Raw genomic sequence first — 24,339 nt, forward strand, 5'->3', positions numbered from 1 at the left:
ACAGAAATAAACGACATGTTCTATTAACACCGACAATATGATTTCTTAACGCCGTTCTCACGCGGCTTTTTCACCGTTTGTTACACCCGTCAGCAGAGGGAACGCCCCTCGTACCTTTATAAATTACTCGCAGTGTTTTGACAGGTTACCGAGAAGTTTTTGCGTCTTCGGAGATTCCAGTATGTTGCGCAAACGGCATATACTTACCGAATGTGGGTACGGTTTTGTTTACCTATAAAACAGGAAGGTTTTTTTGAGCGTTTCACTCTAAGAACAGCAACATTAATAATCCATCCATCGATTTTCTGAAGCAGGTGAATCCCTACTGGGGTCGTGGGGTGGGGGTTTGATCGGAGCCTATCCCGGGAACAATGGGCGCAGGCAGGAACCAACCCTGGGCAGTCGCCAACACACCAACAACAATAATAATAATAATAACAATAATAAAAATTATATTTTCTTAAGTGAATGCGGGACGTGCAGAAGTGTAGGCCTACTCTGAAATATACTGTAGCGCCTGGCAGGCCGAGGCATCATAGCGGATAAACAAGGCGGGACGGCGTTACACAGAGCTATTCTTTAATATAGCAATAACTACATTCTGACATTACATGGTGCCGGAAGGCAGGGAGGTCGGACGCTGAACAGTGAGTGACACACAAGGCGGGTAATTCACATGGCTAAAGACGTGCGAGAATCTCATGCAACAGGACAAGGGCACATATAACAATCGGGAACACAAGTATTCACAATAAAAATTACATACAGGGGCTATTTAAACGGTTTCCGGCGGTATAATACTAATATCGTAAGACGATTTGTCTTTTACTATGAGATACCCTCTGGCCAAAATGCTGCAAAGCTACCAACGTTGGATGAAGACCCACATGTGGTACCGCCAACTCGGGGGCAACAAAGGCCGAACGGATTTATTGGGGCCCAACCCTTCCCCCTTCAGGTATACCCACCAACCAACATTCTTGACGACTTTGCCCAGCAGGGGGCAGTGTACCAAACCTGGCAGTCAAGTAGGGTATATAACTAAGTTTGTAGTGTCACACTTCCATGATTTTTTTCCCGCCATGGATAATTATTAGAGTGATTAAACTGCATCAAGCTCCTCAGTGGACTTGTGTGCCTGTATTGCTACACAGTCTAGTCATATTACCACATACAACGTGCAACTGAAAAATTCACTGAGGCGTATCCATCCACAGAGTTCATCACCCAACGCCCATCTCCCTGGGGGGGGGGAAATAATCGCAGCTGATGTGCGTAACTTTGTCATCTATGCTGTGACAAGAATTTGTCTCCATAATACGCACTGTTGTGTGTTGTCATTTACGGGCAATTATAACACTTACGAAAACTATCCCAACGATTTCCTTTTTTTGTTTTAGCTTGAACATCACACCATAAAATGTAGTACAGTAACTCACGTTTGTTTATGGCCAAGGTATGTTACTGTAGGTAAATTCTTGTTCAAGGTCACTGTCAGGAAATATCTTGGTCATCTTTCCACCTTCCGCAAAGGACAGTGAATGTGGGATCGTGCCATGGCAGAAAGGTGCAATGTGCGGTAATGACGTGGTGACTCTGCAGGTTATGTCACCAAAACCGGAATACCATTCCAAGATGCCCTACAGTCTAGGTCCCGGGGCTGCTGTAACTCAATCAGCTTCTTTATATTTCAAATGAAATTGCCAGTTTTCTATGATTGCACGGCCGTGTATCAGATAATGGCAGAAATCAGGGATACCGGCAGCTTAAAATAGCCAAAGGCAAAAGAAATCAGGGCACCAAAAATACAAAAAGTCCGGCATTGGGGAATGAGTATAAGATTCGGATGCATTTTAAAATGCTGTATTCATCAGAAAGTCTTACGATAATATTTTCGGGACAAAACGAATAAAAAGAGAAAATATTCCAGTTGGTGGGCAGAGGTACCGTCGTGAGTAACAGTGTTACCATACATCTCCATGATTCTGAGCCTCATTCCCAGTTCTCTCTGTGTGGATTATGTTTATATTACCAAGTGTTCCACACAATGTGATAAAACCCTGTTACTTTGACTTTGTGGGGACCATTTTTCAGGTCCCCACCAAGATATGTGAATACAATCAAAACACGAAAAATGCCAAAAGTCTTGTAATTTTTTTTGATTACTTATGGTTAGGGTTAGGGCTAGGTAGGGGTTAAGGTTGCCATTGCTGGGATTAGAGTGTTGCCCACAGAAATACTTGGAGAGTCCCCACAAAGACATAATTAAAAACCAGTGTGTGTGTGTGCACGCGTGTGTGCAGCTTCCACATTCTCCCTGTGTTGCAGCGGTTTCCTTCAGGTACTCTGGTTTCTTCCTGTAGCCCAAAGCATGCATCTAAGTGAATAGGTCTCTTTAAATTGCCCATAGTGTGTGCTTCACCAGTTCACTAGCATCCTCTTCAGAGTGCCCCATGCCTCATATCATATGCTTCATGCAATAGGCTCCAAGCTGACCATATTGGGCAGGCAGCTGATCAAAATGAATGAATGGATGAATGGCTAGGGACTGAGGGTGATCACTGTGGATAGTTAATATTATAAGCAGGCTGACTGCTATCTCCCAGCTCCCAGTAGGGAGCAGAAATGTGGACCGTCTGGCAGGGAGCTGGGAGGGAGCAAAAACGTGGACTGTTTGGAAGCCCCTGAGGACCGGGTTGGGAAACGCTGTTCTAGAAGCCTGAGATAAGTTAGGGATTTCCGATAGGGATGTTGATAATGGTGGATGCCTGGTAACCTGGGACACTGGGACACTGGGAATGCGCTGTGAGCTTGTCAAGGATCATTTTAATGCTGTGACAAGCAAGTGGCAAACTGGTGTCATCTAATGGGTCATGCAATATTCAGGGTTTGTATTCAATCCCGATTCTTAATTATAAGAGATTGTAAGTGGATTTTAAATAATCTCATTCAGTGGTTCCAGAGTAAATGACGATTAATGGAAGATGGCTTTTAGAGCATCTGCAGTAATACCACTGGCCTTTATAGCACTGCAGAATAACACATTTTAATAATTAATAGAGAAAGACAGGGTAACATAGAACTCAGCAATGCAAAACAGTTCAACAAGTATTATTATCAATAGAGTAAGGTACAAGTACTCTTATCATATGGAGCATAAACTCCTTCAAATATGGTCCCATCCAACCATTTACATGAGTATAAAAATTAAACGAAGAGTTCAGCTGCACGAAAAAAAAACCAAAGGAAACCAAAAATCCAAATCAATGCAAAATCAATGCCTTTAAATGAATTTTTGCTGTCCAGAGTTTTTCCATTAAACAAGACGGAAAGCAATATAACAGCGATAAAAAAAGCGAGAGAGTTTGCACAAGAGAAACGTGTTCGTATATCAGCTGTCAGTGCATCGGGTAAAAGCAGCACTGTACACAAACAACCACAGAGATACGTATCTGATTACTCTCAGAGCTGCAGATGACGTCACACCTCAAAAATGAAAGTCTACTCGTTGCTAAAAATAGTCCTGGTGACTGCAAAAGTCACATGGAAAGACGGAGTCACGTTATAGCTTTCTGGGTATTGGATAAAGAGCTCCATGAGTCTGATGACTTTGTCAGTGTCCCTGGGGACGTTTTTTAAATTCTAAAATGAAATCAAAGTCCCTGATAGTCACAGTGATGCTGTTACTACCCCGCTGTTACTATAATGAACAGCAGTTTGCAGAACAGTGTGCAGGCAGTTGATAGTCATCCCTGGCGGGGTCCTCACGCAGACTCCTGCGCTCCCTGTAGCTGGAAGCTCAAGACCAGGGAGAGGCGGTGCAGCGTCCCCTGGTGCTGGGGGAGCTCCTGGCGGACGCGGTGCAGGATGGTGCTGATGGTGTGGAGTCGCTCCTCCTGCCGCTGTATGGCTGGCTCTAGTGCCTCCTCGCTGGCAGACAGGCGGGTGTAGCGACCCTCCTGCACCGCCCGCAGCTGCTTGGCGCGGCCCTGCAGTGTCACCAGCCTCGCCAGGTTCTGCAGCACATAATTTGTTTTGAGTGAGGCCGAGGCGCAAGGTTCAGATGACATGAATGTGGTCAGTAGATATTGGACCAGACATTGGATGCCGAGTGGGACACGCATCTGAGATCGCAGCGCACAGCAGCAGCCGGGGGTGACTGCTGGCACGGCCTGCCCACCTGCTCCTTGGTGTCCTGCAGCCTGCGCAGGTCTGCAGCCAGGGCGGCGCCGGTGTCCTGCAGCTGGCTTAGGTGCTGCTGCTTCTCCCTGAAACTGGCTCCCAGGTTCGCCTGGGTTTCCTGTAGACTGTTAATGATGCCGTCGCTCTCTGCCGTTTGCTGGGAACACACAGGGGCACATGCTGTAGGTAACACCCTCACTTACCTAAATCAGATATCCGCTGGTAGGTCTGTGTAAGATGTACTAATGCAGGGGTGTCAAACTGCAGTCCTGGGGGGCCGGAGGTCTGCGTAGTTTTTGGTTTATCCTTGTTTAACACACCTGATTCAACTCCTTATGTTAATTACAACACAGCTCTTGAGCAGAATCATTCGTGGTGGAACAGGGAAAGAACTAAGCTACACAGGGTTCGCCCCCCCCCCCCCCCAGGACTACTGTTTGACACCCCTGTACTAATGTATAGCTATTAAAACAAGTATCTGGCTTTTAAAATCAGAGCAAAGTTAATATTTAATTTTCCCTTGAAGGTCAACAAAGTCTGTCTGTCTGTCTATCCATCTATCTACCTTCCTACCTGCCTGTCTAATAATTTTTATGAGCTGGAGAATCTAGACTTGGCCTGGACTCAGACTGAAAATCGGTCCTGGACTTTTGCACATAAATGCCCACCACACATACATACTTACAATAAAATTTGTCGATTGGGGGCCCCCCCACAATAAATTTTTCCTGGGTGGGAGATGGTCACCAGCAATGAACTATGCTGGCCCATAGCCCTATCGGCCCACTGGGAAGATGCCAGATGACCAGTCTGTGGTCTGCACAAGATGACCGCAGCCTCCCAAACCTTCTGTGTGTCCTGGATCTTCCTGCGCAGGCCTTGCAGGAAGCCCTGGAACTCCGTCTGGGTGGGCTGCCCGGCGCGCGCCTTGGCCCGCGCTGCGGCTCGCCCCGCCACCGCCTCCCGCTGGGCCACCGCCGCCTCCATGTCGCGCAGGAGCCGCTCCTGCTGCTTCATCAGATGGGCGCAGCGCACCTGCACGCGCACACACATGTGTTAGTATTCATACCCGTCCATTCATTTCTAGGGACATGTCCCCACCCCCAACATGACGACCTTTACCCCTATCCGGCCCTAACTTTATTCATAAGTAACCAAACATTTTTCATTTTTTGATTGCAGTCACAGATCTTTACATAATTGAATTTTCCCTTGTGGAGGCCGGAAAAATAGTCCCCACAATGCAAAATAACAGGTTATTATCACATTGTGGGGACATGTGGTCCCCACAATCTAATATATATAAGACCCACTCACACACACACATATACACACACACACACACAATCACTGACGTGGTAAGAAAGCAAAGAAAGTTTTACAAAGAGAGGAGGCCGTTGGTCATTCGGCTTGTGGTTCATGCCTATAAACACAATACCAAGAGTGATTCATGTTAACAAAGCTGTTCCGCTGCCACACTAAGAGCCTGACCTTGTTTTATACACCCCCCCCTTACCATGTCTCACTGCTCCACAGCTACCACTGTTTATAAATTAAATTGGCCGATTAAGTGAAATCGCTCGACATGTACTTCCAAAAGCTACTTCATTAAATGTGCAAAACATGCACTCCCACACATCTGCAGCAGCATATCTTTAATGCCATGTAAGCTATATAAGTGAATGTAATGGGCTCTGATGTACTTCAGCCATCTATCCTCCATCCTCTTATGCATTATAGGGTTGGAGCATATCTTTGGCAGCAGATGGCACAAGGCAGGGGAAACCCTGGATGGAATGCCAGTCTATCACAGAACACACACATAAACAAACAGTGAAACTCAGCGTCTCGCACTATCGCACACTACTGGCAGTTCAAAATGTGTAGATCGACGTGGGCTTGCAGGCGTATGATGAATGAGGCAGGCCATCACAGCGACATCCCAAAGGCTTACCTCCATGCGGTGGATCTCAGCCTTCATCTGCCGGATCTCCCCCTGGCCGACCTCGGAGTCCACGGCTAATCGGGTCTCCTTGGCCAGCTGTATCTTCTTCTCCCACAACATGACGTGCCGCCTGAAACCAACACAGCGAGTTTAGGTTTTGGGTACATCTTCACCGGGGATATTCAGTTATGGTCCTGAAGGGCTGAATCCGGTACGTTCCATGACTCCCATTACAGCCTTAAGAGCTCAGAACGGTGGATGAATGGATTTAGTTGAATCAGGTGGATCAGTGCCCAACTGGAACAAAAACTTGTGGGCTAACCCCTCGAGGATGGTAACAGGATCACCCTGACTGGCAGAAATAAAAGCTATAACAAGCACATCACTTCAGCCAGCTGTGTCAGTTGTCAGTGTGATCTCGGGGCAGCAGCCCTCGGGGTGTACTATCTGCATGAAATTCTAGGCGTCTCACTCTCACACTAATTTGGCACCTGCTCTCAGAGGTGAAGCTGATAGGGATGTAAAGACACCATGAACTGTGGCCCAAAAGGCCCACCGGAGGATGCTGTGCTAAATCCCAGTGTCTCACTCCATGTTGGACTCCCAGTGTCTCACTCTGTGTTGGGCTCTCAGTGTCTCACTCTGTGTTGGGCTCTCAGTGTCTCACTCCGTGTTGGACTCTCAGTGTCTCACTATGTGTTGGGCTCTCAGTGACCCTGTGTTATGCTCTGAGGGTCTCACTCTTTGTTGGATTTTCAATATCTCACTCTACAATTGGCTCTCAATATCTCACTCAACGATACAGTCTCAGTGTCTCTGTGTTCAGAGGGTGTCACTGTGTTAGGATCTCACTCATCGATAGGGTCTCAATGTCTCACTCCACGATAGGGTCTCAGTGTCTTGTTCTATGATAAGCTCCCGTTGACCTTCTCTGAGTCAGGGTCTCATTGACCTACTCTGCCTCTACCAGTCTGCTGATCAACCTCTCCTTGTTCTCCTGGACCTCCTCCAGCTTCATTTGCATCCGGACAGATTCCCTCTCAGCCTCCTGCAGATGAGCACAGGGCACACGTCACCTGGGAGCCGTTCGGCCACCCTGCCCGGAAAGGCGTCGGCGGAGGCGGACCTTGAGCTTCTGCAGGAAGCCGCTCTCCATCAGCGCGTTGCCCTGCTCCAGCGCCTGCCGCAGCTGGCTGTTCCTGCTCAGCAGAGTGTTGAGCTTCACGGTGTCGGCCAACAGCCCCTTTATGTGGCGCTCCAGCTCTGCCTGCTCCCGCTGCTCCTGCTGGATCTCCCCTGTGAGGAGCCCAGAAAGATACCCGGAATTAGAAGCTGCAACAGAAACAGCAGCATCAGCTGTTTAACGCTTCCACCGCTTCACCTGCGGTCCCCCTGTGTTCCCAGAGTGAAGGTGAACATTTGGGCTCTGAGCAGAACAAACTCTGCTAGACAGATGCGAGTGTTTCCATGACACGTACCCTCCGTGCGCACTTTCCTCTGCTGCAGGATGGTGAGCCGAGTCTGTTGGGCCAGCAGGGCGGCGCTTTGTGCCTGCTTCTCCTGAGTGAGCCTCACTAGCTCCCCCTGGTGCCGAAGCCAGAACTGCTGCTGCTCCACGATCTCGGCTGCTGCTTCCTCCAGCTGCTTCGTCAGAGTGCTGACGCGGATCTCCAGAGGCCCCAGGTCAGCATGCTGCTTGCACACACAGAGACGCACCAAATGGGACAGGCGGCTGCACGAGCACACACACACAGACACACACACACACAGAGTATATAGCCAGAAAAGGCAGCAGTGGCCTTAATAAATATTCCATCTGTCCATCCATCTTCCAACAGCTAATCTAGTGCAGAGTCACAGGGGGCCTGGAGCTCATCCCAGGCAGGATGGGGAACAAAACAGAGAAACCCAGGAAAGGAGGCCGGTTCATCACAGGCCACAGGGATATCATGGGTGTTGCTGCAGCATTACATTAACTAATCTGTTTGATAATTTTATCCAAAACTACTTACAGTACAGGGAAGGGATACAATTCACTCATGCTCCCTGGGATTTGAACACATAACCTTTGTGCTGTTACTTGATAAGCTACAAATCACGCAAATGCTAGACATACAGAACAAGCCCCTAACACTGGATGCGTGTGGCAACAATGCTACCCAATGTGCCGCCATCCAGCATTCTTTACAGCCCAGTTCTTCATTAGCGACCCTGTGATACTGACCCCAGTGCTGAAGACCATCTGCTCGATTTTCTTATTGTATACATTGATGGCTGATTGCTTGCGGGCGATCACAGCAGCGCATCTGTGGAATTCGGCCTCGCCGCGGGACAGCAGCTCGTGCCGACGGGCGTTCTCCTGCCGCAGCTCGCCGAGGTGGCGTCCCAGCGACTCCAAGCGCAGCGCCGTCTCGCCGCCCTCCAGCCCCGCCTGCGCCGCCTCGTTCTCCAGCTGCGCCAGCTGTGCCTCCTTCGGATGCACAGGTGCACACATGCGCATGCACGGTTGCGAAAAGGATCACATATACGTGCTAAAAGCCCCACGCTGTAAAAGTCATCCCCCAAATGAAGCCCTTCCTCCGATCACATATCACGTGGATGTGTTCCATCTTCCAACTTCTCCTTGAAGACACGTGCCGGGACACCTTGAAGACCTCCTCCCTAAACACCCACCTTCTCCCTCCGGTGGGCGGCCATTTTCTCAATCAGCCCGTGGGAGAACTTGGCAGCGTTTCCATGTAACTGCTGCTCCTGCATCTTGGCCATGATCTTCTCCTCCAGCTCCTGCCGAATTGCTGACTCCTTCTCGACCTCCTTTCGGAGGGAGGCGGCATCAGTTTGACGCGCGGCACATTCCTGTAGAAATGGGGACGGGGCGCGTTCAAGACAAGTTGGCATCGGGGGACATGTCCGGGGGTGGGGGGGGGGGGGGGCTCCCAGGGTTAAGTAACATGTTTTATATTAATTAGGAAACAGAGCTCAAGGAAGTTGAGTTTCTTCACAGAGAAGCAGAAGATGCAAAAACCAGGTTGACCATAATCTACATGTACAATACTCTGGTTGTAAAAGGTTAACAGGGGGAACTTCACCGCTGCGTGGCGAGACAGAGTCTGCTCAGTCTCCTGCAGTGTGCGTGCATAGGTGCTATACTGGGCCTGCAGCGCCTCCTGCTGGGCCTGGCTGTTGCCGATGAGTCGGCGGGTGGTGGTCTGGCCCATCTGCGTGCGGCTCAGCAGCGCCGTCAGCAGCTCGTTGCGCTCTTCCTCCTGCGTGATGGATTTCTTGAAGCCCTCGATCTCTGTGTCCAGTGACTGCATGTGGTGACGAGTCATCCTGGGGCGGGACGGACAGCGACGCATGACGCGCACTGACCCTGAAACCTGCTGTCTCAGGGAGTTCTGGGTAATCTGCAGTCATCACACGCTTTGCAGATGCCGGGATCCACCCTCACCGCAGCTCCCCCTGCTTGGCGGCGAAGGCCTCGTCTCGCCGCTGCATCCCCAACAGGCTGCTGTTCCACTGCTGCAGGAGCTGCTTTCGCTCCACCTCTAGGGAGTCGATCTCCATCTGGGCCTGGGTGACACAGGGCATGTGAGGTCCTGGCACAAGGCCTTGGGGTGTTCATGGGCTTCAAAGGCTAATCTGTGGTTCCGGAGAAGAGCGGCGACCTCCAACAGGCAGAGGTAAGCAAACGGACCTCCACAAGGACCTGCTTGGCGGCCTGGGTCTCCTTGGACTGGGTGCTGATCTGGAATTCATACAGCGCAATCTGCTCGGTCAGCTTCTCCACCTGCTTGGTCAGCCGCTCCACATACAGGTCCTGAGGAAACAGAAGCAAACCGGAAAGATTTCAGTCACCCAAATCCTGTCAGAAAGAAACAAGGGCCAAGGCCAACCAAGCCGTCATGGGAACGGCGGTGAGTGCCGGCCCTACCTGCTTCTGCTTCTCCTCCTCCGCTTGCAGCTTCTCAGACTGGGCCTTGCGGGAGGCGTTCTTCATGGTGGTGAGGTCAGATCGCACGCCCTCGCTGACTTCCTGCATGTAGAACAGGCGCAGGGCCAGGTTCTCTACCTCGGTCTGCAGCTGAGACACTGTGGACAAAGGTTGCCCAGGATGAATTTTTTCATGGTTTCTGAAGTGTTGTTTGCGCTGTAACAGTGAAGCTGAACTTCACTTTCTCTTTAACATGTGACAAGGCTGCTGTCGCATTGTGGCCTCCCTCCCTCCCAATGTTTTGGCCCCCTCTTGTGTTTTGGCCCTTCCTGTGGCCATCTTCCTCATCTCTGCACCATTGAGGCTACCTAACAGTGCTGCCTCTCAACGACGTCCAGCGTCTCAAAGCCAATCCATACTTTACTTTTCCGCATGCGTTCATGGTGCGCGCACAGGCTGAGTAATGTAAATTTCACCATCAGGGGTGTCAACTGCACATATGCAAGAAAAATGACTAGGTGTTTCGAATAGGTGGCTGCACTGCCTTTGACAGAGCAGAGCTCAATGAAAAAAATTAGAATACAATAGAATTTAATTAATAGTTTTTTTGGTAACAGTTTACTTGAGGGGGCACAAGTAACTTAGTGACTCAGTTACTACTCAAGAACAAATCATGAACAAATATAGTTACTGCATGAAATACATGATTGATTAATGATGACAGAACATGGGATCAGTATGTAACCAACGCTTAGTTTCTGGTTAATTAATACATTAAGTAAGAGTGTACTACACTATTTGTGCCCTTTCAGGTAAAGAGTTACCATTTTTATTTATTGTCATTATACTGGTGTATACAATGAAGACGAATAGCTGTTGTTGTAGTTATGCTGAGCACTACATGAGGAGGTGTGGAGGTACCTGCATATCTATCCTTTCACACTGTCCAGACATTTTCACTGTGGTATGCGGGTATTTTCAAAGGCAACTCTATTCCAGCATTTTGAAAACTTGGCAATAAAATTTGCTGTGCACTTTAGTAGAACTTGCTTGTACAGTCAGGTTACAGTAATCAAACTGATCCACTAATTAATTACGGGTTGACTGATGAAAATAAATAATTATGTACTGGGCTTCTACACTCGTGGGTTTGCTGTATTTTATGGAAGCCTACTTCTGCCGTATGAAGTAATAAAAAGATTCTGACTTATTAAATTGGGTCTCTGACTTATTACCTTAGAATTCTGACTTATTAAGTCACAGTTCTGACTAAGTATCTCAGAATTTTGATTTCAGAATTCAGAGAAGTGTTTTTTTCTCTCCTCTAGGTGGCGGACACGGGCTTCCATGCTATTTCGCTGTTTTAACAGCCTTACGTCACTCCCTCTGTGCCGCCTCACCCTGCACCCTCTGCTGGCCAGTCTTGTTAACAGCAGCATGGTACTGGCTGCGGACTCCCTCAAGCTGCTCCTGCGCGCGCAGACGCTGCTTGGCCGCCTGCGCGTTGGCCTCGTGACGACCCTCCAGGGCGGCCTGCAGCTGGGCCAGCTGCAGCTGCACAGAGTACAGTTCCACACCCAGCTCCTCCCGGCGGGTGCACTCCGCGTGCTCCATGGCCAGCTGGGAAAGACACAGCCAGAGGCTGACTTCTGGGAGAAAGGGCACGCAGCAACGAATGTGCGGTAACAGGGCCACAGGGGTTTTCAACAGGACAATGAGACACATTCGTCATGTAATTTTTACATATACAGTTGCTCCTCCAGATTTGTAAATTTAACATTCGCAGTTTTGATTATTTGCGAGTTGGCCATGAACAATTAAATGGGAATATTTTTGGACTGCGTGCAAGTCAAAAATATATAAACAATACTGAAACTAATTTGGATCACAAAAAATGATATACTGTAAATGTGATAAGTATCAGTGTTATTTAATATTTGTTAGTGTACGTGCATACGAGATCTTTAATATCAAAACTTAATTTTGGTAATAACAAAAAAAGAACCTACACATCTTGGCTTGGCCAAGCATCTTTGTCTCGACGACACGTCTCACTCACATATGTGCCTCTGTGACAGTGGAATCTCACGTTTCTCACAGTAACTTCTAAAGTTTTCAGTGTCATTAATTTTACATTTTTAATAATGGGCCCAAGTATTATTCGCAAATTTTCCTCATTCGTTGGGATCTTCCACCTGTAACCCTCACCAATGTGAAGGGGTGACTGTATAGCCATCCATCCATCTTCTCTACCCACTTGTCCTATATATGAACATAAACTCCTTAGTGCAGCTCAGTGGGGAGCACTGTGACCTCACACCTCCACGGTTTTGGATTCTGACTGTGGTTGTGTGGGAGGTATTTGCATGCCTTCCTGGGTATTTACACGTTCCTTTCCATATCCCAAAATGTAGCTACTTCAGCTAGCTGTGAGTGGTGAGGGCCATGTCAGCTGTTTATCTAGCATCGATCTCACTTTGAGGGGCATCGCTGCTGCCCTTGGTCTCGTAACAGATAAAGAGCAAACAAAAAGAAGGGGACGATCTAACCTGTTCACGGATCTCCATGTTCAGCCTGTCTAGTTGCTTTTTTAGGTGGTTCTTCAGAGCTGACTGGAATCTCCTCATTAGAGGCTGCAAACAGACACATATGAGGCAATCAGGTGGTCACACTGCTTTCTGGTTTAACTTCTCCTTCGGGGTGAATCAAAAAATAAATCAGAGTGGAAGAGCGGTTACTGACATGCTCAGGGTCCAGAACAACCAGCTCCTCGTGCTCCTCTTCCTCACCCCCATTAGGCTCCTCCCGCTCACTGGCAGAGACGGGGATGGTCAGGTGCAAAGAGGCCTCAGGTGCGACTGGGACGTCTGTCGTGCCTCCTGAGAGATGCATCAGTCATGTACCAATGGACTATAATCAGTCAATCAGCAACAGTTTAAATTACAGACGGGATACGACGGTCCGTGTTACGATATTTCGACTTTACGTTGGATATTCCAATTCAGTTCTGTTTATCACTTTCAGGACATTATTCAATAAATTACATGAGATATTTAGTACTTTATTATAAAATAGGCTTGGCTAGGCTATGATGTGTGTTAGCTTCGGTGTGCTGTATTAAACAAGCATTTTCGCCTTATGATAGGTTTATCTGAACATAGCCTCATTGTAACCTGCGGTGAGGCTGTATTTCCCTCAACAGGCTTGTGGGACCACTTTCCTGCAGTCAGTATATCACCTAGTGTTAGACTTACTTTTTAAACGTATTATATGCCTAAGCATCCATGCGCAATTAAGGTAACAGGCAATAGCTGGTAACCCAGTGCTTGTATATAACACAGAGGGAGGGTTAACCAGTGCTGACCTGAGTAACTGGGTGTGATTAGTATGGCCCCTGTGCCATTGGTGTCACAATGGGGGGAGAGGTTTGTACTGTTGATTCCTGTCCCTTCCATCTCCGATTCTTCCTCTGGTCCATCCTGTCAAGTACAACACAGTACATCTCACAACCTGTAAGGCTACAGCATGTAAACATCGTAAAATAATAGCACCTTGCAATTCAATAATGTAAACTGATTGAAACAAACAGTGAATCCTCTTCCCCGATCCCCCCTTCCTCCTTACCTCATGCAGGAGGGGCACTGATACCCCAGAGCCGTCTGCTGTCTCCCCCCGATCACAAGCCAGTTCACTGTCCTTGTCATTCTGGGATGAAATCGCCTCCATCTCTCTTTCTTTTTCTCCATCTACTTCCATTGTCGGCTGGAACCCAGATCATTTATTTGTTGTCAAATCCAATATACTGCAGCCAATATGACAGCATAATTTAACACCTCCTACCCCAGACCAGGTGCCTAATCTGACCAAGGTGACACAAAAAGGTTATTTTAATATATAGGTTTGGTTTGATCTAATTTAAAAAGCAAGATAATGATAATAAAAAGCAAACCACTATAAAGCTATTTTTTACCGAGTAAAACTGCAGAACTTGAATCAATACAAAGCAATACAAAAAAGTAATCAATTATTTCAGTGCGGAGTTTGTCTTCTATTTTTGGTGCAGTTCTATCACTCCGCGGCATAATCGTTGAGTATAAGATGATTTATCCATTAACGTAGCTAGCCACTCACACATTTGATTTTAATGACTGATTAGCTAAAATTACTTTATAAATAGCCATGAAACCAAAAAGCTTGGATATTACCTTCGTTTGCCAGGCGTCCATGTGTTGCTAAGAAACGCCGTAAACTTCCGGGATGATGGCCGATATGTTGCAAATAGGCGGAAGCTTTAGTGCGATTACAGTTTTTCTGTATTTTGCTAATACAATAAACCCAAGGCTCGAGTTGTCATAGGAATCACGTGGATACCATCCGTCCTCTGGGAAAAAAATAATAACAACCACCCCTGTAAACTGCTCTGTGTATTTATCACTGCCGACTATGGGCACGTTTCCCAAATATACCGTTAGCAACATACACCGCTAGAGCTGTTTAGTTGCATGGTTCCAATTATGTAAGATGCTGAGGTTATTATCGAATATGCTTTTGGGAAACGCACTCTGTATCAGGAGTACTCAGCTTGCAGACTCCAAACGAAACACAATTTAATCCGGTCCGCATAATCGCCCCAACAAACTGGGGATAAATATTCTCGCCGCACCTCCGCTATCCTATTGAAATATTTTTACAGCTCGGCCACTGACTAAAATACATTCTCGGAACTTTAAACAATGTTCCCTAGTCGGACACAATTTTCTGATACATCGTTTTAGCGAAGCCAGCTTTAAACACATTCTCTTTCAGAAACACATTTGGTATTAGGGTTGCCACCTCAGTACTATACAATTCTGAATATCCACCAAAAATATTGCACATAGCGACACCATTCCAAAGATTTGTTTAGAAACTATAATCTTACATGGTAGTGTAATGTCTAATATTTTGAATATATTGATAACTGATCATTTACTCTATAATTTAATAGCTTATTCTATTAGTTGTAACATGTCTTCCTTGTCTGTTTCACCACCCATTTAATGTAACTGCAGTTGTTTTTACTGACCTAACCTTTGAACATGGCGGCAATGTGCGATACTGCGGTCATCAACAACTATGCAGCATGTATGTAAAATTGTTTGATTGGCTAAAGACACAGTATACATTCTTTGAGTGTATTTCATTGGCTAAAAAGACACAGTATTGCCTCTTACTATTAATCTGCTATAACTCTGACTGTGTTTCAGAGTGTTAATGCACATAAGGCTCAGATTCTGAGGCATTCTGTCACGGAACCACATTTGTTTATGTAGGACAGACAACCAAAATCCGTGGTGGTCCAGAAAAACCCTGGACAGATGGCAACCCTATTTGGCACCGTGGTGAACGTTGATGCAAAATGGCAAACAGGCTGCAAAGGTCAAACACAACTACCACGGTTTTGTCACCATTAACTCACAATGGCTTAAAATTGTTCACATATGATGTCACATAACATATGATAGTAATATCACAGTCATTATTTAATTTCAGATACAGTCTGCTGGGGTGCATGTATCTGCAGAGTATAGGGTTGAGCAATGTCATTTTCTAGTCTTTTCTGTCCACACATCACCTGCTTTATCAAACTATGTATGTACAGAGAATCTGTAAATTGGAGTCCATGGAAAGGCCTGATTAATACATCTTCATGCATGAAGCTGGGTTCAGTCTGGTGAAAATAAGGAAAGATTGTAATGTAATTGGTCAATGTGCCATTTTGGAAGTTCCTGGCCAGCTAAAAGCAGTTGGTTGGATTCTTTGAGTTTGGAACAATCCAACTAATGAGCTGCAATAACAAAATAACTCTGCATTGACTTTTTCCTTTTCTTTTCAGTGTTTTAGTCCCTGAATTCCAGATCCTTTTCACTGTTTCATTTTCTTGTCAATCTTGACAATTCATTGATTGAAAATGATGCATTATTCTGATGTTTAATGGGCTCTGTGACTGTCTCGTAAACTGTTATTTCAACAGTGTAAATAACTGTGATGTCAGAGCACACACATTCGCTCTTTTGCACCCCCTAACCAAATGGTGCCCAGGTGATAGGCTACAAGGTGGGCTGGCCATGGGGCCATACAGCATTGAACATCTACTCACATTTCTGGATGGTCTACACAATGTTTTTATCGAGACCCATGAGTAGGCAGTGCATTCTGTGTATGTTGTCATTTAGGACAATGTAAGCTTCCACCATAATGCACGTATATGTAAGTGGCCCACAGCAATGATAACCAGCATTTTATACATGTTTGCCTTCCACCATACTCGCCCCTTTCTAAACCCCACAGAAGATTTTTCCCCAGCATGCAGTGCAAAGTCTATGACCGAAAGCTCTATACTCAGGAATGGATTTGGCCGGTGGTGATGTAGGTGTGAAATCCTGTCAAGGCTGGATTTGGCCCACCACAGGATTGTGATCCTAGGAAGAGAGAACATGAAATCCTGTAGCCAGACCCTGTCCAGAGTCGTGTTGCTCAGGCAGAATGAATGACTTTACAGTTGCACAGCTCTGTCAGTACAGTAATGTGCTTTTCCTTTAGATTTTCGGTTTGTCCTTGGGCTTTTATTACTGGATATTTTGCCATAACTACTGCAGACAGACGCACATGTACCCTACCGCAGGCTACTGTATTGTATACAGTATGTAAACTGTGTTACTATATTTTGAGTAGACATTGCTTAAATATGATGTAGTTTTTTTTTCTTTTGGCTGCTGGTTTCCAATTCTTTAAATACATACATTTCCTATATACTGTATGTAAAAATGCAAAGGACTTTTTGAAATGAAAATGCACACCAGTATTTTTCATTTTAGGTGTAGTGTTTATTGTTCAGTTCAGTAGTGTTCATGTTTTTAGTGGCTTTATTTGTGAACTGAAAGCAGTATTTAGTATTGAGCAAAGAAAATAGTTAATTGATTTTGTAAGATAAGTCAATGTTTTTGTGGATGTAGTTTGAAAATTGAATTTTGTGTTTGTTTTCAGAAAAGGATAAAAGGTTTCAGGAAATGTGCTTCAGCAATTCAGAAAATACTGTGATCGTATTCACGTTCACATTGTTTCCCTGGACTCATTTCAGGGTGCTCCTGCAATCAAAATACCCATAAACAACAAACATATATCTGAAACAATGAAACATTTACATAAACACAAAGGCTGGCACCTCTCGCTGTGGTTTTATGCACGTGGCCTAAATTTGTGATGCATTGCCAAAGGCAGAGCAGTACAGCTACCAGGCAAATAATGTTGTTCATTCTCCATTATTCATTTATGGTTTTTTACATTTTTTGCGCAGGTTGTAGGCAATACATGTTTGAGCTGTTGAACATCATTTAGAACAATTTTTTCTTATATCCTACAGACAGTATTTCCAATGCATTAGCATGAGGTCTGCTGTCAGACACAGGATGTGGAATGTGGTCTGTGATAAGTCGTTATATAAAGTTTGCAGGGCAACCAAACTCACTGTCTGTAGAACATGCATCATAAGTCTGCAAGTAAAATATCCAGAACCCATCTGGTGATAATAGCATTTCACCAAGCTGTGAGCAATACTGGTGATCTTTCACCAAATTTTAATTTATTTTTCATACATGGTGTTCATGTCAGGCACGGGAATTCTCAGCTAATGTAAACAACCAATCTGTGTTGACCTACAGTACATCTCCTTGCAGTAGAATTGCCTCTAGGCCTCCTAACACACCCATTATCCTTTCCAGAGTAGGTACAGAGCATTACACAAAGGCTGTTTGTTAGCCATCTTTAAATGATTAACCAATTTTACTGGTTCCTTCAGAGAAAACCAATGCATGGGTTGGAAAATGGTGTGTATCCAGTCCCACATAAATTTGGACTGAACGTAACTCTTTCTCTACACAGATATAATGGAGTTCAGCTACTGTACCTGACAGTGAATAACTCCATAGCCTAGGAGAAAGCATTTCACTCTGGTTATGCCTACTGAGCATTCCTTGGGTGAATTTAAATTTCTTGACTGCTAACCTATGTCAGCTCTCTACTTTCATACCTTTTGTAGTTGTTCTTATACTTCTAAGGTCTCACACTGGACATCCAGAGGTCATCTGATCTAGTGAGCATAAAGCAACTCTAACAGGGAGAAGAAATCTGAAACTGACACACCTCTCTCTAATAAGAAAAGGCTGTCTGTCTCTTCCTGTCTGTGCATCCGTCTCTTCCTGTCTGTGCATCCGTCTCTTCCTGTCTGTGCATCCGTCTCTTCCTGTCTGTGCATCCGTCTCTTCCTGTCTGTGCATCCGTCTCTTCCTGTCTGTGCATCCGTCTCTTCCTGTCTGTGCATCTGTCTCTGATATAAACTGCTATAGCCAGCTGTTTTGCATGTTATTCACATGTGTAAGTGCGGCAAGACGTGGTTAATATTCTGAATGTGCACAAGATTCAATACAATTGTGAGTTCTGTCTCTGAGAGTATCCATGAGTATCATGAATGAGAAAAGTTAAAGTTCTTCCTACACCAGTGCCGATCAACCCATTAGGTGATGCCTTCTACCCTGGGGTGGGATTAGCAAATACTGCTTTACTTTCTTCTGGTTAACTAAGTTTTGTAATTTATATAAATAAATTAAAAGTCATGAATATTTATTTTTTCAGGTAATGAGTGCTTACATCAAATCCACATATTAGACTTTATTTGACTCATTTCTAATAAGTTGCTTATACAATCATTTGTGAATATTCTAGGGTCTTTTTGTTCAATTTCATTTATGTGTGGATTATAAGTTTAAAAATACGGCTGAATCTTGGAACTTTCATATGAAGTTTCAACATTGTGATTGTTTTATTTTTAATTTGAAGCACACAGACAGCAGAAAGAACAAGGTTTCAAATATCAGACAGATTGCATCGACATTTACTTATTTACGAAAGCTTTTGTACAAAGTGACATACAAGTTAGACAAATAGCACATTACAAACAAGCTTCTGTCAAGCAGTTGATTAGGCATAAGTGCAGCTTGGCTGAGCTTCCAGTGGATGCCCATTTACAAATGTAATTAATGTTGAGCACACATATACAGACATCTTCCAAAAACAGAGAAGAACCTATTAAGATGAGCAGTCAAAAGGCAACACTAAGAGCATTCAGGGAACACAGATTGGTGTAGGCTACTAGAGGGTCTGAATGGGTCAGAGTACCACCAAAGCTAGTGCAATACAATGTCTAATACATTATTTCTTACATTTTATCAGAAGTCATGTCAGATCAATTTAATTTATAGAGCATATTTAAAACAAGAGCAGTTGACCAACTGGAGTATGTGTGTGTGTAGATTAGGCTCATATTACATTGTAGGGACGGTTTTTCAGTTTTCTACAAAGATCTGTCAATGCAATCAAAAAGTAAAAATGCCACAAGTCTCGTATTTTGTTTGTTTACTTAAGGTTAAGGTTAGGGCTGGTTAGGGGTAAGGTTGCCATGTTATGATTAGAGTTTTCCCCATAGAAATGAATGTGGAGTCCCCACAAATATATAATTACAAACCTGTGGGTGGTTGTATGTGCAAAACAATATTTACATATTTACAGCTATTCAATGAAGAGTCATACAAACATTATGTAACTATTACAAATGTAAACGTTTGTGGGTGGTACATTTCACGGATGAAACACAACATTAATATAATTTTCCTACACTATGATTTCTAACCTGGTCCCTGTGTCTCTTTGTCATCACAGACAGTGATACCACAAGCAACAGGTCCTTGAAATGTAAATCCCACGTAAAATTCAACATTCTCATTACCATCAGGTACTGAATCAGAGTTCAGGGCAAGTATCTTGATCTCCTTCCCTTTACAGCCTTTGATATAGACATTTCCATGTGCCGTCCAGCCTTGAACACGTTTCAGCATGAGCACAATCTCTGGCATTTTCCAGATATATCCATCAAACCACTTAATTCTTTTTTGTGACACTGTGAATGTTTTAAAGGCCCGCATCATACTTTTATGCACAATCTTACTCAGGCCCTTTCCTTTGCCAAGGTAGAAATGAGTGAAAACTCTCAGCTCTTTGTGAGGCACATTTTTCCTTCTGTTGTTGTAGCTTTGTTTCAGAACATCCACAGCAGACATAAGGATTTCATATTTGTTATCCCTCTCCTGATTGGTGTCGTCATCCTCTGGCCAGAAAAGCAATGTGAGTAAGAAGAGGGCATTGGGGTGACATCTGTCTCTGTCCAGAGGGAACTGCTGGCTGCGCGCTTGAAGCTCCTTGAGTTTAGAAGGAGTGGATGCACTTGAAACACTCCCTAAGGCTATCTGAGATGCTATGTAATTGGCCAGTTCCATTTGATCAAGCTTCTTCAGCCCACCGTATATGGTAATGATGGATTCTAGTTGGTCCTGTTTCTTTTCAGACAAAAGAGAAAAGATGCTAGTAATATTATCACCTCCAAGAGAACAAATTTTCATGCGTGTTGATAATTGATTTTGATCTTTGGAGGGCAACTCTACGTCTCTGAAAAATTTTCCATACCAGGTAGTTTTTGTCGCAAGCCATTTTATTGGATTCCTTATTCTCAGGTCAGAGTTGTATTTTTCATCACCATCTGAACTGATATCAGTCTGAAAGTAGCTCAAATCTTCTGAAATTCTCATGAGGGCATCATGCATATTCTTGTGAATGAATTTCAGTTTACTGTGAAAACACTCCCATGGCTTTTTCACCCTTTCTGGAATGTGATCTGTCACTAAATACTGCATACATTCATAGTGGCCCTTTTCTCCATGTGGAAACACTTTCAAAATGAGATCCAAAAGATCACATTCTACTTCAATTTCTGAGAAGTAGCCTGAATCATTCAAGGAGTCCTGCTCCAAATCGGCTGCAACCTCACAAGTTCTGAAGCATTCAATTGCGTCTAACGCTGTTGAAATTGCATCTGCTGTGTTTTCTGGAGTCAAGTTACTGTTAAGATTTTTACGTTTGTCATTAAACCATCTTTTGAACACTTGGCCCTTTGTATCTAAGATATAGGAGTGGCCTGGCATCTTTTTCTCTGCTACATTTGCCCATTTGTTGGCTTCCAGAAACTCTTTGTATGTGTAACACAACCGTGCAAGGTGCTGAGCAAAGAAGGGATCTTCATTAAACCGTGTGTAGGCTGCTTTCAGGATCTCAAAGGCCTTTTCCAGGTTTTCCTTCTTCAAAATGTGTTCAATGAGAGGAGAAAATGAAGTGTCAGACTTGTCTCCTTTACTGATCTTGTTGCGCCTCATGCAGAGGTCACGCAGGAATCTATAGTAATGCTCTTTTCCAAAATTGTTCTGAAAAAGCACATCATCTTTGAGCAGTTTCATGGCTATGTCACTCTGCTGTTGGTCATTGCCCAAAAGTTGCCGAAGAACTTCTTCAGCAATTAAGGGATGAAGGATGCGTATGCTTTGAATATGAGTCTTCTCATCTCTCAGATGGATGAAAAGAACTTTGGCCTGCTCGCTTAATGATGATTCAAACAAATGCCTTCGGAATCTGTCTGTGTGTTTTTGTCCTGTACTTGTCTGCATATTTGTCTGCATGGTTAGTAGTAGTAGAGCTTCACAGTGGGACTGAGAGAGATAGGAGTTTTGCACATATGTATTGAGTAATGCTACATAATGAATGAGATGAGTGACAACATCTTCATGGTTAATGCCATCAAGTAAATCTTTCACAAATTTGATGATGTATTGTTTGTTAAATTCCTCACTCATCAAAACAAAGGTTATGATGTAATCAGCTGAATATTGCTTTTCAACTTCAGTCTTTTTTCGTGCAAACTCTTTCTTCTCTTCCGCTGACAGTTTATGAGTCACAGAAAAATTCTGTGAGGGTGACTCCTTGCACATTTTTTCTGGTTCACGTGATTGTCTGCAGCTTAGTAAAATAAAACACAGTGTCCCTGGCTTGATCTTCTGAGTTCTTACGGCCAATTCAAGCTCTCTCCTTAGATCTTCAAGGTATTCTGTGTCAAAATCTTCAACCAGCAAAAGAACTGGAAGACATTTCTGTGCATCAGCTTCCTCATACTCTCGCAACTTCACAGCGTGTTCAGCCACTTTTGAAGCAGAGAATGAGTGTCTTGCCACTGCACATCTGAAGTTTTTCCTGTTATTCCAGAGCACTTGCCGTGCAACAGTGCTTCCACCACTACCTGGTTGGTGGTATATTCTAAGATCATAAACAGCTGGTTGTTCGAAACTCCACTTGGGAAGGTCACTGATACGTTTGGAAATTTCTTTATATGTATCTCTCTGAATGAAGTCCCCAACATGTTTCTTCTCTGACAACCAAAAATTCATCCAACTCACTTTACCCCCTCGATAAAAATTCTCTTCAATGTTTTTGATTTCAGCCTCAGAATCAATTTTGGTATCATCACACTGCTCAACGCTCAGAATTTCTATTGCAGACATTCTTTCTTCTTCAACCTTTTCAAGTTGACAAACACCTTTACTGAAGACAGAAAGATGCTTGACGACCCTTGTTCTGGAGGGCTGAAGCTGCTGAATTGTAGCATTGATATGGCTCATTTTCATCCCTGAAACACTCTTAGACTGCACAGTCTCAGCAGTGCAAGATGACTGAGCAAAACCTTCCCATTTGCTGTAATTTTCCTCAGACTCTGAAATGCAAATGATATCATCATGACCTTGCATTTCAGCAAAGAACTCATGGAAAGTGTGAACGATCGGTAGCTCCACTGGAGAGGTAAGAAAGAAAATCACAGAGAAAGTGCCGTTTGGTAAGATTTGTTTACAGATCAGACGCACTGCCTCCTTTAGAAATGACTTTCTAGTTTTAATCCATGTCATTTCATCACAGGGAGTCTCGTTTCCACGGAAATCATTTCGTCCATTGCAAAAAATCCAGCTGACCTGTTCAAACAAATGCAATTCACCTTCAAAGTCTTTAATGCTCATTTCATCTGGCATTTTGTAGTTTTGTAAGAAATGCAAATTTGCTGCATGGTGCTCAAGGTATTTCTTGCATAATCCAGATGCTTTAGAGTTGGGGTCGAAGTCAAACACACATAAAATTTTCAGATCCAGTAAAAAGTCAATGCATTTCAAATGTTCTTCCTGAAATCTGTTTGTAACAACAATGTGCCACTTTTCCTTTTCAATTTTCCCTTTTCCATCAGTGATCAACATTGCCAGTTTCCTTCCAAGGTCAACACTCACATCTGGAACAGTATGGTCATTTTCCGCTTCTTTTCTAAGCTCATCTCTGTGTCTTAGGCTGGAGTAGAACTCTTCCTGATTGCTGATTGGTTCTGTTTTGGAACCATTTCTACAGTACATTGTTTTCTTTTCATATTCCACCTTGTTTGAATTTTCCTTGAAATTCGGCAGACAGACAGAGAACAGTTTGTTGCACACGATACTTATTTTTGGTACAATGTCAATTTCTACCACATAATATTTTTCTGTGCTGTCAGTGTCTGAAACTTCAATAAACTCTGGTGGGCGAATACATTCTGCTGCGAGGTCACTGTCAGATTTAAAGCACTTATTCATGTAGTCTAATGCATCAACATAAACATCTTTATCTTTAATAGGAATACCTATTATCTCACCATGAACATAACCAGAGTCGTTCACACTGTCCATGACACCGAAGTGTATTGTGCCATTTGTTCGCATGTTCATACATCCACAGGCGAATTTGAAAGTTTCTTTGGCAAGTTTGGCTTGTAACCTCTGATTGTCCAAATCAGCAGCAATTTCAAATGACTTGTATTCATGACAAGGAGAAATCATATCAACAACACCTGATTCAGGCTTTAACACGTTGTGCTTTGCATATGTGAAGTTAACCCCATCTTTGCCAAAAGGCCGAGGTTTGCAGTCTCTTTTCGCAGATAACCCACTCAGAGAAGCTTTTTTCTTGGTTCCTTTCTCACTTAAATCACACTGCTCTTGCTGGTTTGACTGATTTTCACTTTTCTCTGCAGCGACGTCTTGAGGCTTAGCAGCTGGAGAAGAATTGGTGAGCTCATCTCTTTTGGTCATCAGAAGATGGATTGGTCCAGATTTCATTCCAATCTTGTTTTTCAGATATTTTTCAGTTGCTTGTAAGAGGACATCCCCATTGACTTCTTCCTCTTGGAATTTCTGAATATATTTCTCGTTTATTTTTATGGACCTTAACCAGGTGCTCACATCGGATTCTGTCCAACTTTCAATTGGTCGTTTTTCACTTTCCTCAGCTTTACCAA

General features: G+C 44.3%; 1 protein-coding gene across 5 annotated transcripts in view; it reads right to left on the minus strand.

Moving 5' to 3' along the window:
* Positions 1 to 3,041: 3,041 nt before the first annotated feature.
* The window catches only part of ccdc40 (coiled-coil domain 40 molecular ruler complex subunit), a 36,690-nt gene continuing 15,392 nt past the window's right edge, over positions 3,042 to 24,339 (minus strand). For 4 of the 5 annotated variants that reach the window (XM_072712157.1, XM_072712156.1, XM_072712154.1 and 1 more), the window contains one exon: positions 18,397 to 24,330. In XM_072712157.1, coding sequence (XP_072568258.1) covers positions 19,781 to 24,330 — 4,550 coding nt within the window. In that variant the 3' untranslated portion in view covers positions 18,397 to 19,780. Of the gene's footprint in view, positions 4,017 to 4,180; positions 4,340 to 5,028; positions 5,218 to 6,136; positions 6,258 to 7,083; positions 7,176 to 7,253; positions 7,424 to 7,605; positions 7,820 to 8,351; positions 8,598 to 8,800; positions 8,984 to 9,216; positions 9,461 to 9,578; positions 9,701 to 9,824; positions 9,948 to 10,061; positions 10,220 to 11,461; positions 11,682 to 12,610; positions 12,695 to 12,803; positions 12,941 to 13,425; positions 13,541 to 13,685; positions 13,824 to 14,266; positions 14,443 to 18,396; positions 24,331 to 24,339 lie in introns of those variants that run through there. The other variant, XM_072712158.1, reaches the window with a different exon arrangement.

The sequence above is a fragment of the Paramormyrops kingsleyae genome, chromosome 5, assembly GCF_048594095.1.
Source record: "Paramormyrops kingsleyae isolate MSU_618 chromosome 5, PKINGS_0.4, whole genome shotgun sequence".
In the NCBI taxonomy this organism is placed as follows: domain Eukaryota; kingdom Metazoa; phylum Chordata; class Actinopteri; order Osteoglossiformes; family Mormyridae; genus Paramormyrops; species Paramormyrops kingsleyae.